The sequence below is a fragment of the Papio anubis genome, chromosome 2 (genome assembly GCF_008728515.1).
Source record: "Papio anubis isolate 15944 chromosome 2, Panubis1.0, whole genome shotgun sequence".
NCBI lineage: Eukaryota > Metazoa > Chordata > Mammalia > Primates > Cercopithecidae > Papio > Papio anubis.
The window spans coordinates 77,615,290-77,635,067 of record NC_044977.1 but is presented as its reverse complement, the minus strand read 5'-3'; the positions used below and the strand labels follow the sequence as shown (position 1 = coordinate 77,635,067).

Here is a 19,778-nt window from a genome sequence, read left to right as displayed (position 1 = left end):
AAAGACTGCCTGAAATAGCTGCCTCTTTCCAGACCATCTAAACTGGAAGCTACGGGCTGGCATGAGAGCTTTTGAATTCTTACCAAGGAACCCAGGTGACTCTGAAGGACTCCAGAGTTTAAATAGCAGAGCCCTAGAAATTTCCAAAACCCCTGAAAATTGGCATCATGCCAAGATGCTGTATCCTCCCCGAGGGCCCACATCCATCTGCACCCTTATAGTGAGGCGAGTTCCATATCCACAGCACAGGGGCGTTGCTGGAAGATAAATAAGTAACTGACAAACACATAGAAAGTATTACCTTAGCTGCCCTCTAGCCTCTTGAACAATGGCCCTGATCCAGAAAGAAGCCAGAACAACAGGCTTGTGGAGACCCAGGCTGTAGAGGGCTGTGCCTCTGGAGGAGGACTCATGGAGGATGCTGCCTTTTGGATTCCTCTTGCCTTTGAGAACTAGTTCTTTCATCATCAAATCAAAGGCAGTCCACCCTCAGAATATGTCCTCTGGCTCTGGAAAGCATTTTGGCAATGGTACTCACTTCTACTTTGGCAGCCTTGGTCGTTTGATTTCCAGGTGTTTGGAGTCTGGGTGTGTGGAGCTGTAGGATTTGGGGGCAGGCTTCCTAATTTCTCTGAGCTTCTCTTTTTTCCATCTATTTCTTAACAGTATCGTGTGGAATTCAGTGACATTATAGTGAGTTTTTGGCAATTAATACTATTTCCTGAGAGGTTACAATATGCTGGTCATTGAACTCAGCCCTTAACATAGATTAGATTGATTTTCAACAACAACCCCTTGGGGCAGTTGTGTTCTTGTCTTTCTTTCAAATTAAGGGAAATGGAGGCTTAATGGGGAGAAGCTACTTGGTCAAGGTTACCCAGCTGGTGAGTGGTGAATCTGTGATTTAAACCCAGGTCTGTCTGACTCTTAGCCATATGGTTCCAGCTAGTTCAGTGCCTGGTACTTAGATTTCAATAAATGATAGGGGCAGTTGTTATTGATAATGATTCCCTTGAGGATGATGATCATTATCATTAGTGTCTTTCTGGGATTGTGTAAATGTCTCAAGGGCAGAGATCCTCTTTTCAGACTCATATGTGTTACACCTCACAGTACTGATGTATGTGGGTCGAATTACGCCTGCTGAGTGTGTACACTGATGTGGAACACCTGTGCCAGTGTGTGCGTCAGCACATTCATCTCCATTTAAATACGGGCTGGGTTTTAATCCACAAAACAACTGAATTTATGGAAAGGAAATGCACACTTTTAGATAGTTTTGTTGAATATCCAATGCTAATTAGGTGACTGTTTTAGAGATCTAATTTCTTTTAGAAAGGTGAGGTGGCAGAATGGATGAAAAGTACAGACTTTGGGTTTGTCTTTTGGCTTAGCTATTAGATCTGCAAATTGACTAAATCACTTCACCTCTCTGGATTTCAATATTTCCATTAGTAAAATGGGAATAACAATAGTACCTATCTCATAGGTTATGGCAGGGCCTTAAATAAAATGATGACTGTGAAATACCTAGCATGGCACCTGGTCTGTAGAAGATACTGAATCAACGTTAATGATTACTGTTTTAGACCCAGGCCACCTTGTTTCCCGCTATGTCCCCTTCGCCATCCAAACAAGAATAAAGCCATGATTATAATAGTCAATAGGACTACTATCTGCCCAAGCATTATTTTAAGCATTATGTATATGGTAATTAATTTTCATAAGAATGTGGAAATGGAGGCACAAAGAGTTAAGCAGCCTGCCCACAGTCACACAGCGGAAATATGAACCCAGTGCTCTGGTTCCCAATTTTGTACTCTTGTCCATGACACTATACTGCTTCTGAACACTGATGAATCTAAATCAAGTGTCTGTTGTTTTCTTATTAGTGAGGATTTAGAATTTCTAGACCTCATTCTGTCATTACAGGCAAATAACTCTATGACATTCTTTCCTATGTTCTCCCTGATCACTAAATAACAAATACAGTAGCTTTTCACACTTGGAGAGAAATGTATTAAATTGGATTTCTGCTGAACAGTGATAGAAAAACAGTCCAGTTCTTAGATTACTCCAGATATAAGTGGCAGGTAATCTTCTCAGGCAAGGTATTAGAGAAGCTGAATCAGAAAGGAAATGACCTATAGTCACTTAGTCCCTAAGGGTTTTTAAAAAGAGTACAGCCTTGTTTCATAGCTACACAAGATTAGACTACTCATGAAATCAGAACTTTCATAGATTTTTCACGTTTAGATGGAGTGTCAATGTCTGACTGACAAACTCCAGCCACTACTTGATCATCCAATTCTGAAACTCCAACTAATTCCAGAAATTTCATCAACTCAGAGTTAGCTGCAATTCCTGAAAACTCTGTCTTAAGTTCTGTCATTATGGTTCTTCTGTGGGTCAGTTAGTTGGATGAAATAATTACAGAATTGTTGAGGTAGAAGGGACCTTGGATTCCACTTTTCAGGACTTGGAGAAGTTGGAAAGCTTGGTGGCTTACATAAGACAGGTTGGCAAATTTATGATGGAGCCGGGAGCAGAATTAGGAGCTTTCTCTCCCAAACTTGTTCCCTAGCACCTTGATTCCTTCCCACTGTCTATCCTACTGTCTGTTGTCCTACCAGTCTGCCCACCTTCACCCTTCAGCTCACAAACACACACAAACTGGTCTTAAATAAACATTGGGAATTCTGGACGAAGCATTCTGGTCTGAGAGGCAGGACAGTGTCTGAGCATCCCAAACTATGATTATAATTTTACTTCCTCCCATCCTACGTATCTTCTGGGAGCCTAGCAAAATTGAATTTCTGGGTCAGTGTTGACTTTTACCATTTATGATTTAATTAACTTGGAAAGAAATTAAACCTTTTTCCAGAAGGAAAAAAACAGAAGAAATGGCATCTAAGCTCCACGTTCTCACTACATAATGTCTCTACATAAATATCTCCTGGACTGTGAACTTGAGCATGGAGTGTCAAGACAGGCAAGGAGCTGATTCTCAGGAAGCCTCATTTCCTTTCCCATTCAGTGGCCTTTGAAGTTCTCAAAAGCCACTGTGGCTCCTGGAACATAGACCATGCCCAGGCACTCAGATATTTCCAATCAACTCCCCTCCATGGGTGTACAACTTCAAAGGTCACATCTGTGTTATCCCTCAGTCTAACATTAAAGCCTGGCAAACAGTATGTGCTCAATAAATACTAGTTGACCAATATATGGTTCCAAGTTCATTTCAGTCCTTAAAGATATTTCAGGTTTCAAGATGGAAATACAATCATATTTTCCCTGGCTTAAACTCTGGCAATAGCTTCTCCAGGGTCTTGGAATAAAGTTTAAACCCTTTGCATGGCCCCTAGGACCCCTAAGTTGTCTGGCCCTGCCCTGCTCTCTGCACTGTCCCTGTAAACAATCTCCCTCAATGACTGATGTCTAGGCACACTGTCCCCCTCTCTGGTTCAGGACACTTCAAGCCCCTCCCTACCTCAAAGCCTCGCACTTGCTGTTTCCTTTTCCCTATGCCCCCGCTACTCTCTATCACAGCTGCCTGCTCATTTCTTTCAGAACACAAATTATAATCTGTTGTTACCCTTATATATTCATTTGTTCATTTGTTCATTTGTTTATTGCCTGTGTCCCTTACTGGAATGTTTGATCCACAGGCCAAGGCTTGAGATATGTTATTCATAGCTGTAGCCCCAGCACTGGTTGGACCCAAGGAAAGCATCTTGTGCATGCACTTGCTGAAGGAATGCAAGTATCTACCCTTTCATATCATCATATCACATCTAAATATCAAAGAAGCCATTCAGGACAGATATTCTGCCTCCTATTTAAACCATTCCAAGGCCCAGTACACAGAAAACATTTTGGTTAAATTGAAAAAGGAAGCACCATTAAGAACATAATACGTGAGGCAAGCAACTGGAGGGAACAACTTCCTTTTCTGACTTTGTAACTGACTTAATGTGGGAACAATTTAATAGAACTCCATTTCTATGAATAATTTGGGCATGATAAGCCTGGCCCATTCTGCACTCTACCATGAGGATGAATAATATATTTTACAGAAGAAAAATGTTACAGGAAGTTGTTGTGTTTTGTGTTGTTTTTGTTTTTTGTTTGTCTCATCAGATGAGATGTCGTTGAAGAACACTACAGCCGTGACAAAATTTCCCAGTTAGGGCATTTTATTTTCTCATTTCCTTGGAAAATACCAAGTTTCCAAGTTTGGTTGTGTTTTCTAATCCCTGGTAATAATGAAATTCATATGTCACGAAGCCCATGTCCTGTCAGGAGTAATGAACTTGTTAAATAATCAAATGCCAAGTGGCATCTTTGGTTTCAATTCAGTACAGTATAATTTCAGATACATGAGCACAATACTGGGTTGCTAATTAAACTTCCTTTCTTTTCAGCAAAATTATTTAAGTGTTCCAGTATTTAATCCTTGGGGCATGGTTATTATAGAGGGTAACTTACATTGTACAAAACTACCAATACATATAATTTTGGAATATATTTTCTACTCAGGGAATATGTCAGGTTTCTTTATATCAATTTTTTTTTCAAATTAACATAATTTGCCTACCATCTTCCCAATCTCTACCATTTCTATATACCAATGCAAGATACTTTCATGATTACTTTTCATCGTACCCAGGTACCACCTGTGCTATTATGTACTTAATATATTTTATTTAAATTGATTCACTTTTTAAGTGTTACTGTATTTCTTTAAAAAGGAAATCTTATGTCATCGCTACAAAAGACAAAACAGCACCACCGGCCATGAATGGAAGGTAAGCGTAATGGGATCTAAACAAGGCTATGAAATCTTAACTGGATGCTGTTGTCTGCAGAAGGCTCTGAGCCTGAGACCTGTGGAGGTGTTAATGACCTACTAGCATCATATTAAAATGTTCTCCTTGATCTTATCAGAAGAATTGAAAAATAAATGGAAAAGGAGTGCCTTTCTTTTCACATAATTTCATCTCACGATGCCATATTCTGGTATTACTTAACATAATCTCTGTTCTTAGTAAAGGTAAGAGTGCCACCCTTTGAAATACATTACCTTAGAGCAAGAACAGCCCTCTGCTCTTGTTCAAAGAAAGTGGGAAAATATATTCCAAATGCTTTGGAATCCCCAAAGCATTTCCCTTCTCCATCTCCATGCCTTCCTGAGGCTGCTGACCTAATGGCAGGATTTGAAGCACTTCTGCCTAAGTATCCCCATCGGTTTCCCATCAGAAGCAAAAACAACCTGTTGCAAATGGAGACCGTATTGTAAAATAAATACATCTCATGAAAACTTGATCATACATTCTCCTGGCTTTCTATGTTAAAAACGCAGGAGAGGAGGACAACAGAATTGAGAGGACATAGTCTGCTTGAAAATAACTCAACAGGTATCAAACAGATTGATCAAGTGAAGGATGAATATAGGCCACAATTTAGCTGAGAGTATAAGAGGCTGCCCCGCCTTCACCTCACACACCATTTTTTCCAACCACAAAGTATTAATATATTTAACTAATGAACACAGTGTTATTATATTATACAACTGATCCAATATGACCATGCTGAGCAGGGTCCTGGCTATAAGTGAAGAGATGGCACTCTTAAAGGAGGTGAAGGATGGGAAATGTCGATTCCATACATGAGGATTCCAAATAACATACTCTTAGACAAACTGGATTATGTTATGTATGCCTGAATTTTTGGCTATACTTGAGAAAAAAAAGACAACAGCCAAATTCCTTGTAGACATGCGCTATGGTACAATGTTAGGGTTCCAGTTATGGGGTGTAGTACTTGGTAGCAGCAACCATGGAATTTGAGTAATAAACAAAACACGCTCGAATGGAGTTTTGGTTTTAGAATATATAAATAAAGCATGGGCACCAGCTGGCTGTAAAAATAGTCAAAGACAAGATTTAGAAGATGAATAGGGCAGGAAAAGGGCTAAGCTTGTCAGAGGATGAAGTGGAGTTATTAGGACAAATTAAAGATAATCCCTGAAAGGAAAATTTCTAGAATAATCAAAATCAAGTAGCAGAGATGACAGCTGGAGATTAGTAATAGGAGAAAGTGTAAGTGGGAGGGGAGAGAGTGGAGAAAAGGAGAAGAAATAAAGCTTCAAAGAAAAGAGATGATGAAGAGGCTTCTGAGTAAGTTAAAACTAGGGAGGCAGGAAGAAAATGGAACTGCACAAACAGTCTGGTTCATCCTAACAGATAAAACTGGAGGCAAGCCAGGTGAAGTGGCCCATGCCTGAATCCCAGTACTTTGGGAGGCTGAGGCGGGAGCAGGTCACTTGAGCCCAACAGTTCGAGACGACCAGCCTGGGCAACATGGTAAAACTCTGTCTCCACAAAAATATACAAAAATTAGCTGGGTGTTGTGGTGTATGCCTGTAGTCCCAGCCACTCAGGAGAGTGAGGTGGGAGGATCACCTGAGTCCAGGTTGGCCAAGGCTGCAGTGAGTTGTGATCGCACCACTGTACTCCAGCCTGGGTGACAGAGTAAGACTCTGTCTCAAAAGACAAAACAAAACAAAACCCAAACCCCAAAACAGAACAAAACAAAACAACTTGGAGGCAGAGGAAAACTACTGGAAGTGAACTGTGACAAAGAAAAATGGTTAAAAAGAGTATTGAGTACAGACTTGTGGATTTAGAAGGAAAATAAGTAAAGGATATAGGAGAGTCTATATGTAAAGGATAGACAGGAAGACACATGAGTGTTGTACATTTCAAGCTTCCGGTATATCCCTTTGGGATACTATAGAAATGGAAAATACAGGGCACTTGTACTCCTTCCTCTCCCAGAGCAGATATTACAAGTTGACCTTGGCACTATTTTCCTCTGAGTATGGATTTGGCCTCGAACGCTTCTCAGTACAGCACTTTAGGTAGCTACCACTGATTGATTTGACTTGACCCTGGTCACGAAACCTGAATCCTTAAGGTATTACAAAACAAACAAATCAACAAACTTATTGACTGAAGAGGAATCAAAAATGTATACTTCTTGCTGGAAAAGCAAAATGTTTCAATGTGAGCTGTTTCTGTTTATAGACATCATAATCCACATGTGTAGTTACGAGTAAGTATGTGTATGAAACATGAATATTTCCAGCAGGTAGGCCCAAGCATTCTGTAATTATTTGTAATCTGAAATTCTGTTTTAACTATTTACAAGCACAGGAAAATCAACTCATCATTTACCCTGGTAACTGAAACCATTGCGTCTGATCAAATGTTACAAACTGTGTTTTGAATTATAATAGCTCATATGAAACAACAGTCTGTTAGAATAATCAGAACTTTCTCCTTCCTTCTCAATGTTATAACACCATATTGGGCCCAGCATCTTAAAAAGTAGGCAGAAATACCAAATAGGTTATTCTTCCCCCATATATCATACATTTTTAAAAAGCACAAATAAATAGTGCAGTATAACATAAGAGCATGGAAAATGATCAGACCATTTGAGGAATAACTAGGATTTCATCAATGGCAGTAAAAAAGAAACCACATTCATTGTCACTTGGAAACTCAATTGTAAAAAAAGGGAGGAAGGGTGGTGTGTGACAAGGTGCACTGGTTTCCATTTCCTCTTGTACACACTCATTAATTTCTCCCAGCTTCTGAGCATCTAAGGCTTTTGCCTATTCATGCAAAGAGCCACTTGAAGGCATACAATGCCCTCAGATTTTCTCTAGTCCAGGAAACACTCAGCGCTTTCTTTGAACTATTTTGTTTGAACATCCTGGTAAGTTATTCATGTTCTGCCAAACAGCTCATAATGCTCTGGGGGAGGAGAGGCAGTGAGCTACTGTTCAGGGTTTCTCTTTTGATGACTCTCTTATGAATTAACACCAACACAAAAAGATGCTCATTAGTCTAGATGGGCTTACTGAGATAGAAAAGGAAGGGAGAGAAAAGTAGTGGGTAGGGAGGGAAGGGAGCAATGATCTCTCAAGAATCTTTGAGGTCTGAGAGTCTATTGACCCTAATGAACGAACCCATTATTGCTCCTGTGGACCATTGAAACAGGACCCTAACTGACCTCCTGCACAACTCTGCCCACCCACTCCCCACCCACTGTAGCGAGAGTCATCTTTTCAAAATACATCTCCACTTCATGTTTTCTTTGCCAAGGCCCAACAACTTCCCCATGGTATGGCCCTGCCTGCCTCTCTGGCAGCTTATGGCACCCCTTATTCTCCAAACTCCAGCCCCATTGTCCACCTTTTAATTTCTCCTTGCCCAGGGCCTTTGCTAACCACAAGACCTTTGCACAAGCTGTTTACTCTGCCTAGAATGCTCTCCACCCATCCCCACTCTCATTGCTCAACTTTAATAATATTAGCTCAGATACCCTCATATGTCCTAAGGAAGGCCTATTCTGCATCTGTTCTCACAAACTGGTTCAGGTCCCTCCCGCTATCTCCTCTCAAAGCGTCCTTTGTCAGCATTTATAACTATCTGTAATTATATATTTGTGCCATTACTTTTCTGATGGTCCCACGAAACTGTGAGCTGTGGAGGGCTACACCAGTGACTACTTTCCTTTCCACCATGCACTAATACCTTGTACACACACATAGTAAGCATTTGGCACAATTATATTGACCCAATGAATTAATGTATTATGTAACATACTACCTTGCTAATACATTCAGAACTATGACATATAGGAAAAAAATTAGACAAAAACCTAAATATCGTATGTTCTCACTAATAAGTGGGATCAAAGCTTTAAGAATGCAAAGGCATAAGAATGATACAATGGACTTTGGGGACTCAGGGGGAAAGAGTGGGAAGGGGGTAAGGGATAACAGACTACAAATTGGGTTCAGTGTATACGGCTCAGGTGATGACACCAAAATCTCCCAAATCACCACTGAAGAACTTACCAATATAACCAAATACCACCTATTCCCCAAAAATCTATGGAAATAAAAAAAAAAAAACTTTGAGTCTTATACTGAAAACCAAATATTTAGAAAATTTAATAAAGTAAACTTATATCAAACGTTCCTGCACATTATACTGATGAATGGAAATTGTGACTAATCTCTCGAGGGTGAATACTTAAAACCACCAGAAAGGAGACTGCTTCTTTAATTTTCTGTTCTCTGCTTTGAAGGAACTAGAATCTTTGCTATGGCTGCCAAATAAAAAGGTAGGCAAATCATCTTTTGAAAAATAATCAAGGTTTATGTCTTCTAGGATCTCCTGGGTAAACCAGATCTTTACCTCGGAGTTGGCCAAAATGGAACTAATGGCAGCAACCCTCTATAAGATGGACCCTGGAGAAACATAACTTACGTTGGTTTAGAAGCCTCGGCCTGATCAGTCTGTAGTTTCTCTCCTCCTTCCACCTCCATTGTACAATATACGATGCGATTTGGAGCCAAAGATTTCAGGCCTTGGACTTCCATGATTACCACCTGAAAAGATAATTCCACATAATCGAGGTTATTGGCAAGGCCCCTGGCAGCATCACCCAGAGGAAAATACATAAATGGGAAGCTACAGAGAATACCAACAGGTATCTGATGGCTTCTATTAGGTTTGTACCAGTCATGCTGGGACCAGTCTAGCACGAAAATGCAATTCCTCATAGTGTAGCCGATTGCCTGCCAGACAGAAAGACAAAGCTCACTAATTCAAATGCTCACAGGCATATAAAATGCAGACAGGCATATAAAATGGGCTACTCTTTCTGTGTTAAGCAAGTAAGATCAGTTTTTCATTTCTACCAAGAAATAGGCTCTTCTTTTCTTTTTTTTCTTTTTCTTTTTGAAATGGAGTCTCACTCTTTTTTTTTTTTTTAGAGTGTGGGGTGGGAAATCAGGGGTCTCACAGCCTTCAGAGCTGAGAGCCTCGAACAGATTTACCCACATATTTATTGACAGTAAGCCAGTGATAAGCATTGTTTCTATAGAGTATAGATGAACTAAAAGCATTTCTTTTTTTTTTTATTATTATACTTTAAGTTCTAGGGTACATGTGCATAACGTGCAGGTTTGTTACATATGTATACTTGTGCCATGTTGGTGTGCTGCACCCATCAACTCGTCAGCACCCAACAACGCATCATTTACATCAGGTATAACTCCCAATGCCATCCCTCCCCTCGCCTCCCTCCCCATAATAGGCCCCAGTGTGTGATGTTCCCCTTCCAGAGTCCAAGTGATCTCATTGTTCAATTCCCACCTATGAGTGAGAACATGCGGTGTTTGGTTTTCTGTTCTTGCGATAGTTTGCTGAGAATGATGGTTTCCAGCTGCATCCATGTCCCTACAAAGGACACGAACTCATCCTTTTTTATGGCTGCATAGTATTCCATGGTGGATATGTGCCACATTTTCTTAATCCAGTCTGTCACTGATGGACATAAGCCAGACTATTTTTAAAGAAAATAAGAACCTGGCCAGGCACGTTGGCTCATGCCTGTAATCCCAGCATTTTGGGGAGGCCGAGGTGGGAGGATTGCCTGAGGTCAGGAGTTTGAGACCAGTCTAGCCAACATGGTAAAACTCTGTCTCTACTAAAAATACAAAAAAACCCCCCCAAAATTAGCTGGGCATGGTGGCGTATGCCTGTAATCCCAGCTACTGTAAAAGTGTTCCTATTTCTCCACATCCTCTCCAGCACCTGTTGTTTCCTGACTTTTTAATGATTGCCATTCTAACTGGTGTGAGATGATATCTCATTGTGGTTTTGATTTGCATTTCTCTGATGGCCAGTGATGACGAGCATTTTTTCATGTGTCTGTTGGCTGTATGCATGTCTTCTTTTGAGAAATGTCTATTCATATCATTTGCCCACTTTTTGATGGGGTTGTTTTTTTCTTGTAAATTTGTTTGAGTTCTTTGTAGGTTCTGAATATTAGCCCTTTGTCAGATGAGTAGATTGCAAAAATTTTCTCCCATTCTGTAGGTTGCCTGTTCACTCTGATGGTAGTTTCTTTTGCTGTGCAGAAGCTCTTTAGTTTAATTAGATCCCATTTGTCAATTTTGGCTTTTGTTGCCATTGCTTTTGGTGTTTTAGACATGAAATCCTTGCCCATGCCTATGTCCTGAATGGTATTACCTAGGTTTTCTTCTAGGATTTTTATAGTATTAGGTCTAACATTTAAGTCTCTAATCCATCTTGAATTAATTTTCGTATAAGGAGTAAGGAAAGGATCCACTTTCAGCTTTCTACTTATGGCTAGCCAATTTTTCCAGCACTGTTTATTAAATAGGGAATCCTTTCCCCATTTCTTGTTTTTATCAGGTTTGTCAAAGATCAGATGGCTATAGATGTGTGGTATTATTTCTGAGGACTCTGTTCTGTTCCATTGGTCTATCTCTCTGTTTTGGTACCAGTACCATGCTGTTTTGGTTACTGTAGCCTTGTAGTATAGTTTGAAGTCAGGTAGCGTGATGCCTCCAGCTTTGTTCTTTTGACTTAGGATTGTCTTGGCAATGAGGGCTCTTTTTTGGTTCCATATGAACTTTAAAGCAGTTTTTTCCACTTCTGTGAAGAAACTCATTGGTAGCTTGATGGGGATGGCACTGATCTATAAATTACCTTGGGCAGTATGGCCATTTACACGTTATTGATTCTTCCTATCCATGAGCATGGTATGTTCTTGCATTTGTTTGGGTCCTCTTTTATTTCACTGAGTAGTGGTTTGTAGTTCTCCTTGAAGAGGTCCTTTACATCCCTTGTAAGTTGGATTCCTAGGTATTTCATTCTCTTTGAAGCAACTGTGAATGGAAGTTCATTCATGATTTGGCTCTCTGTCTGTTACTGGTGTATGAGAATGCTTGTGATTTTTGCACATTGATTTTGTATCCTGAGACTTTGCTGAAGTTGCTTATCAGCTTAAGGAGATTTTGGGCTGAGATGATGGGGTTTTCTAAATATACAATCATGTCATCTGCAAACAGGGACAATTTGATTTCTTCTTTTCCTAACTGAATACTCTTGATTTCTTTCTCTTGCCTGATTGCCCTAGCCAGAACTTCCAATACTATGTTGAATAGGAGTGGTGAGAGAGGGCATCCCTGTCTTGTGCCAGTTTTCAAAGGGAATGCTTCCAGTTTTTGCCCTTTCAGTATGATATTGGCTGTGGGTTTGTCATAAATAGCTCTTATTATTTTGGGATACATTCCATCAATACTGAATTTTTTGAGAGTTTTTAGCATGAAGGGCTGTTGAATTTTGTCAAAGGCTTTTTCTGCATTTATTGAGATAATCATGTGGTTTTTGTCTTTGGTTCTGTTTATATGCTGGATTACGTTTATTGATTTGTATATGTTGAATCAGCCTTGCATCCCAGGGATGAAGCCCACTTGATCATGGTGGATAAGCTTTTTGATGTGCTGCTGGATTCGGTTAGCCAGTATTTTATTGAGGATTTTTGCATTGATGTTCATGAGGGATATTGGACTAAAATTCTCTTTTTTTTGTTGTGTCTCTGCCAGGCTTTGGTATCAGGATGATGCTGGCTTCATAAAATGAGTTAGGGAGGATTCCTTCTTTTTCTATCGATTGGAATAGTTTCAGAAGGAATGGTACCAGCTCCTCCTTGTACCTCTGGTAGAATTCAGCTGTGAATCCATCGGGTCCTGGACTTTTTTTGGTTGGTAGGCTATTAATTATTGCCTCAATTTCAGAGCCTGCTATTGGTCTATTCAGGGATTCAACTTCTTCCTGGTTTAGTCTTGGAAGAGTGTAAGTGTCCAAGAAATTATCCATTTCTTCTAGATTTTCTAGTTTATTTGCGTAGAGGTGTTTATAGTATTCTCTGATGGTAGTTTGTATTTCTGTGGGGTCAGTGGTGATATCCCCTTTATCATTTTTTATTGCATCTATTTGATTCTTCTCTCTTTTCTTCTTTATTAGTCTTGCTAGCGGTCTATCAATTTTGTTGATCTTTTCAAAAAACCAACTACTGGATTCATTGATTTTTTGGAAGGTTTTTTGTGTCTCTATCTCCTTCAGTTCTGCTCTGATCTTAGTTATTTCTTGCCTTCTGCTAGCTGTGTTCGCTCTTGCTTCTCTAGTTCTTTTAATTGCGATGCTAGAGTGTCAATTTTAGATCTTTCCAGCTTTCTCTTGTGGGCATTTAGTGCTATAAATTTCCCTCTACACACTGCTTTAAATGTGTCCCAGAGATTCTGCTATGTTGTGTCTTTGTTCTCATTGGTTTCAAAGAACATCTTTATTTCTGCCTTCATTTCGTTACATACCCAGTAGTCATTCAGGAGCAGGTTGTTCAGTTTCCATGTAGTTGAGTGGTTTTGTTTGAGTTTCTTAGTCCTGAGTTCTAGTTTGATTGCACTGTGGTCTGAGAGACAGTTTGTTATCATTTCCATTCTTGTACATTTGCTGAGGAGTGCTTTACTTCCAACTATGTGGTCAATTTTGGAGTAAGTATGATGTGGTGCTGAGAATCTATATTCTGTTGATTTGGGGTGGAGAGTTCTGTAGATGTCTATTAGGTCCACTTGGTACAGAGATGAGTTCAATTCCTGGATATCCTTGTCAACTTTCTGTCTCGTTGATCTGTCTAATGTTGACAGTGGGGTGTTGAAGTCTCCCATTATTATTGTATGGGAGTCTAAGTCTCTTTGTAAGTCTCTAAGGACTTGCTTTATGAATCTGGGTGCTCCTGTATTGGGTGCATATATATTTAGGATAGCTAGCTCTTCCTGTTGAATTGATCCCTTTACTATTATGTAATGGCCTTCTTTGTCTCTTTTGATCTTTGATAGTTTAAAGCCTGCTTTATCAGAGAGTAGTATTGCAACCCCTGCTTTTTTTGGTTCTCCATTTGCTTGGTAGATCTTCCTCTATCCCTTTATTTTGAGCCTATGTGTGTCTCTGCATGTGAGATGGGTCTCCTGAATACAGCACACTGATGGGTCTTGACTCTTTATCCAGTTTGCCAGTCTGTGTCTTTTAATTGGACCATTTAGTCCATTTACATTTAAGGTTAATATTGTTATATGTGAACTTGATCCTGTCATTATGATATTAACTGGTTATTTTGCTCATTGGTTGATGCAGTTTCTTCCTAGCATCGATGGTCTTTACATTTTGGCATGTTTTTGCAATACCTGGTACCAGTTGTTCCTTTCCATGTTTAGTGCTTCCTTCAGGGTCTCTTGTAAGGCAGGCCTGGTGGTGACAAAATCTCTAAGCATTTGCTTATCTGTAAAGGATTTTATCTCTCCTTCACTTATGAAACTTAGTTTGGCTGGATGTGAAATTCTGGTTGAAAATTCTTTTCTTTAAGAATGTTGAATATTGGCCTCCACTCTCTTCTGGCTTGTAGAGTTTCTGCCGAGAGATCTGCTGTTAGTCTGATGGACTTCCCTTTGTGGGTAACCCAACCTTTCTCTCTGGCTGCCGTTAACATTTTTTCCTTCATTTCAACTTTGGTGAATCTGACAATTATGTGTCTTGGAGTTGCTCTTCTCCAGGAGTATCTTTGTGGCATTCTCTGTATTTCCTGAATTTGAATGTTGGCCTGCCTTACTAGGTTGGGGAAGTTCTCCTGGATGATATCCTGAAGAGTGTTTTCCAACTTGGTTCCATTTCCCCCCTCACTTTCAGGAACTGCAATCAGATGTAGATTTGGTCTTTTCATATAATCCCATACTTCTTGAAGGCTTTGTTCATTTCTTTTTTCTCTTTTTTCTTTAGACTTCTCTTCTTGCTTCATTTCATTCATTTGATCCTCAATCGCTGATACTCTTTCTTCCAGTTGATCGAGTCGGTTACTGAAGCTTGTGCATTTGTCACATATTTCTCGTGTCATGGTTTTTATCTCTGTCAGTTCGTTTATGGCCTTCTCTGCATTGATTATTCTAGTTATCCATTCTTCCATTCTTTTTTCAAGATTTTTAGTTTCTTTGCGCTGGGTATGTAATTCCTTCTTTAGCTCTGAGAAGTTTGATGGACTGAGGCCTTCTTCTCTCAACTCGTCAAAGTCATTCTCCGTCCAGCTTTGATCCGTTGCTGGCGATGAGCTGCGTTCCTTTGGAGGGGGAGATGTGCTCTTATTTTTTGAATTTCCAGCTTTTCTGCCCTGCTTTTTCCCTGTCTTTGTGGTTTTATCTGCCTTTGGTCTTTGATGATGGTGACGTACTGGTGGGGTTTTGGTGTGGGTGTCCTTCCTGTTCGCTAGTTTTCCTTCTAACAGTCAGGACCCTCAGCGGTAGGTCTGTTGGAGAATGCTTGAGGTCCACTCCAGACCCTGTTTGCCTGGGTATCAGCAGCAGAGGCTGCAGAAGATAGAATATTGCTGAAGAGCGAGTGTACCTGTCTGATTCTTGCTTTGGAAGCTTCATCTCAGGGGTGTACCCTGCTGTGTGAGGTGTGGGGTGTCAGTCTGCCCCTAGTGGGGGATGTCTCCCAGTTAGGCTACTCAGGGGTCAGGAACCCACTTGAGCAGGGAGTCTGTCCATTCTCAGATCTCAACCTCTGTGTTGGGAGATCCAATGCTCTCTTCAAAGCTGTCAGACAGGGTCGTTTGCATCTGCAGAGGTTTCTGCTGCTTTTTTTGTTTGTTTGTTTAGCTGTGCCCTGTCCCCAGAGGTGGAGTCTACAGAGACAGGCAGGCCTCCTTGAGCTGCTGTGGGCTCCGCCTAGGTCGAGCTTCCCAGTGGCTTTGTTTACCTACTTAAGCCTCAGCAATGGTGGGCACCCCTCCCCCAGCCTCGCTGCTGCCTTGCAGTTAGATCGCAGACCGCTGTGGTAGCAATGAGGGAGGCTCCGCTGGTGTGGGACCCTCCTGGCCAAGTGTGGGATATAATCTCCTAGTGTGCCATTTGCAAAGACCCTTGGTAAAGCGCAGTATTGGGGTGGGAGTTACCCAATTTTCCAGGTGTTGTGTGTCTCAGTTCCCCTGGCTAGGAAAAGGGATTCCCTTCCCCCTGGTGCTTCCCAGGTGAGGCGATGCCTCGCCTTGCTTCAGCTCTTGCTGGTCAGGCTGCAGCAGCTGACTAGCACCAATTGTCTGGTACTCCCTAATGAGATAAACCCGGTACCTCAGTTGAAAATGCAGAAATCACCGTCTTCTGTGTCGCTTGTGCTGGGAGCTGGAGACTGGAGCTGTTCCTATTCAGCCATCTTGCTCCGCCCCTGGAGTCTCACTCTTTCACCCAGACTGGAGTGGTGCAGTGGCATGATCTCGGCTCACCTCAACCTCCACCTCCCTGGTTCAAGCAATTCCCCTGTCTCAGTTACCCGAGTAACTGGGATTACAGGCACATGCCACCATGCCTAGCTAATTTTTTTTTTTTTTTTTGTATTTTTAGTAGAGACAGAGTTTTACCATGTTGGCTAGACTGGTCTCAAACTCCTGACCTCAGGCAATCCTCCCACCTCGGCCTCCCAAAGTGCTGGGATTGCAGGCATGAGCCAATGTGCCCCGCCAGGTTCTTATTTTCTTTAAAAATAGTCTGGTTTATGTCCATCAGTGACAGACTGGATTAAGAAAATGTGGCACATATCCACCATGGAATACTATGCAGCTATAAAAAAGGATGAGTTCATGTCCTTTGTAGGGACATGGATGCAGCTGGAAACCATCATTCTCAGCAAACTATCGCAAGAACAGAAAACCAAACACTGTATGTTCTCACTCATAGGTGGGAACTGAACAATGAGATCACTTGGACTCTGGAAGGGCAACATCACACACTGGGGCCTATTATGGGGAGGGGGAAAAGGGAGGGATGGCATTGGGAGTTATACCTGATGTAAATGACGAGTTGATGGGTGCTGACAAGTTGATGGGTGCAGTACACCAACATGGCACAAGTATACATATGTAACAAACCTGTACATTGTGAACATGTACCCTAGAACTTAAAGTATGAAAAAAAAAATAGTCTGGCTTTTGGTTCAGCACTTAAAAGAGACACAGGCTCATAAATTCACTTTTTTCTTCACAATAAGATAAGTAGTAGTGCAAATACTAAAATAAAGGGCAAGTACTATTCAGCATTAGATTCAGAGCTGCAATAGGGAGTAGTGGGGACTATGGCAAACTGGAGAGCACATGCTTCTTCTAAAGGGAGCAGCTACCAGTTACAACCCATTGTTGCCTTGTCTTTTCTCAGTTTAGAGTTACCAGATACTCCAATTTTGCCTTCCAGAAAATGGAAAACTGAATCAGAGTCACAGTGAGAAAGCTGATTTTGAAATGTTGACAATAATTCAAATAGGGAAAAATAAAATACACAAACTCTGTACAGGCCAATATTATTGAGTCAAAACAAAAACATGTCTGCAGCTGCATAGTCTGTGGTCCAGATTGAGAGAAAAAGCTGGTGTCATGACAGACCAAGATGTATCATTTACAGTTTCTGGCACTTCCTACCACCTCCCCAAACTCCACGTAATCACCTACTATTCTGATATTTAGCAGTATACCTTGTCACGAGAGAACGGGGAGGGAGAAGAATGAGCAAAGTAGAGAAGAAAGAGATCGATTAAAAAATCTGAAACAAATGACTCACATCAGAGATATACAATTAGTCATTATATATGAAAAAATCATTCAGTTGTACTCCAAAACAGGTAATGGCATTACAAAAGAAGAAGAACGTGAGTGTGCAAAAAATGTATACTTCCTTAGTGGATCAGATTCAAGAAAGTACAACAGGGTTAGCACTGAACCAGGATTTCACAAGTCACAGTTTTGCTACTGGTTCTCAAACTTAATGTGAATCAGAATCACTTACAGGGCTTGTTAAACTAAAGACTGCTAGGCTCTATGATCCCCAGAGTTTCTAATCAGTAGGCCTGGGTTGGAGCCTAGGACTTTCCATTTCTAACAATTTTCCTGGTGATGCTGATGCTGCTGACCCAGAAGCCATACTTTCAGAACCATTGTACTACTCGTGTGATGCTGGGCAAATGATTTGATGTTGAAGTCACTTCATTTTTTTTTTTTTTCAAATCTCCAGGCCTTCAGTTTCCTGATCTGTAAAGTGGGGGTAATAATATGTATCCTGCGGCTGCTGTGTGAGGATCAAATGAGATGATGTACATAACTGAACATTTTTACACTGGGAAGAACATATGAATAGAAAGAAATGGAAGGCACAATAAAAGAGCACAAATTTTGGAATTTAAAATATCTGACTTCACATCCTGATTACGCATCTTCACAAGCTGTGTCACCATGTGCAGGTTTCTCAACCTCTCTGACGCTTAATTACTACACCTGCAAATACCTGAAAAGACTATTGTGAGGATTCCCTGTGTTACCATGAAAAAGCACCTGGCCCATAGTGGCATTCTACAAACACTTGTTGCTTTCTGTTAGCGCATGCCCTTTGCCCAAGGCTGCTGGGCACCCTGGACCTTCCTTTCCTCACTGCAAAGTTAATTACTACCTGGTGTCCCCTCCAGCCATGAAAGTGTATAATTACATAAAATATGTTTTGCACCAAGCTGCAAATTCAAATCCTAGTCTGCCCTGATGAGATGGAGATGACAATCCTCTTTCTCCCTCTTCTTGCCTCCCCCATTGTGCCCACCAAAACGTATTCACAAACAGATGTGCAATGGTTTTTGCTGGCAGTTTTCTATGATGTGCAACTCAGTGTTCTCATTAAAAATTATTTGGGAATCCTAGGACATTTCTTTCTGTACTTTCAATTACAAGTCAAACCATTTGAATCATGTACACATAGGAATATGGACTTGTCTACATCTATATTTCAGATAATCAGCTGTGTAATATTGAGTATTGACAAAGAATTAGAAAATTACAGATTTAGCAGGGCATTGTGGTGCATGCCTACAATCCCAGCATTTTGGGAGGCTGAGGTGGATAGATAGCATGAGTCCAGGAGTTCATGAACAGCCTGAACAACATGGTAAAACCCCATCTCTACAAAAAATACAAAGATTAGCTGGGTTTGGTGGTGTGCACCTGTAGTCCCAGCTACTTGGGAGGCTGGCTGAGGTGGGAAGATCACTTGAGCCCAGGAAGTTGAGGCTGCAGTGAGCCAAGATTGCACCTGCACCACTGTACTCCTGCCTGGGCAACAGAGTGAGACCTTGTGTTGAAAAAAAAAAGAGGAAAGAAAATTACAGATTTAAAATATTCATGAAAATCAACAAACCACTTTCCCCCCCTTTCTGTAGGAGGACAAGAGGCAGTAGGGAATAAATTGACGCCTTTAATTGGCAATAATCAAATTCAGACACCTAAGAAAATACACTCAGTATCTCAGGTGGCAGTATTGCTTTTTAAAAAAGAAAATTTCTGTGAAATTACACTGATGATTTTTTCACACACTAAGTGCTCTATATTTAATTGAATACTGCCTCTTCCAACTGCACAATACATGTTGAAAACACTAATGTGAGTATCTCCATCCAAACTTAGCACAGAAAAACAAATTACCTGCAGTTAATTCACAGCAGGCTTTAATGATGTTCTAGAAAATTGATTTAGTCTTTACACATTCTAATTAATTCCACAGAAATTTGATGTCTTCTTTTGGTCTCCCCATATCTAGGGTTATCATAAAACCCTTGTGGGGTTTTGAACTTTAGTAAGTTGCAAGTGGTTCTCAAATTTTGGAGTAGATAAGAAGTATGTAGGGGCTTGTTAAAGTATGCAGTCCAGGGCTGAACCCTGTCTAGAATTTTTTTTTCTGATGACTTTATTGAGGCATGTTTTACATATCATATAACAGACCCATTTTAGATGCACAATTCAGTGATGTTGGT

At 40.7% G+C, this 19,778-nt stretch overlaps 1 protein-coding gene across 3 annotated transcripts in view; it reads right to left on the bottom strand.

Moving 5' to 3' along the window:
* The window catches only part of CADPS (calcium dependent secretion activator), a 494,204-nt gene that overhangs the window by 237,351 nt on the left and 237,075 nt on the right, over positions 1-19,778 (bottom strand). For all 3 annotated transcript variants that reach the window (XM_009200417.4, XM_009200423.4, XM_009200406.4), the window contains exon 6: positions 9,348-9,469. In XM_009200417.4, coding sequence (XP_009198681.3) covers positions 9,348-9,469 — 122 coding nt within the window. The remainder of the gene's footprint in view (positions 1-9,347; positions 9,470-19,778) is intronic.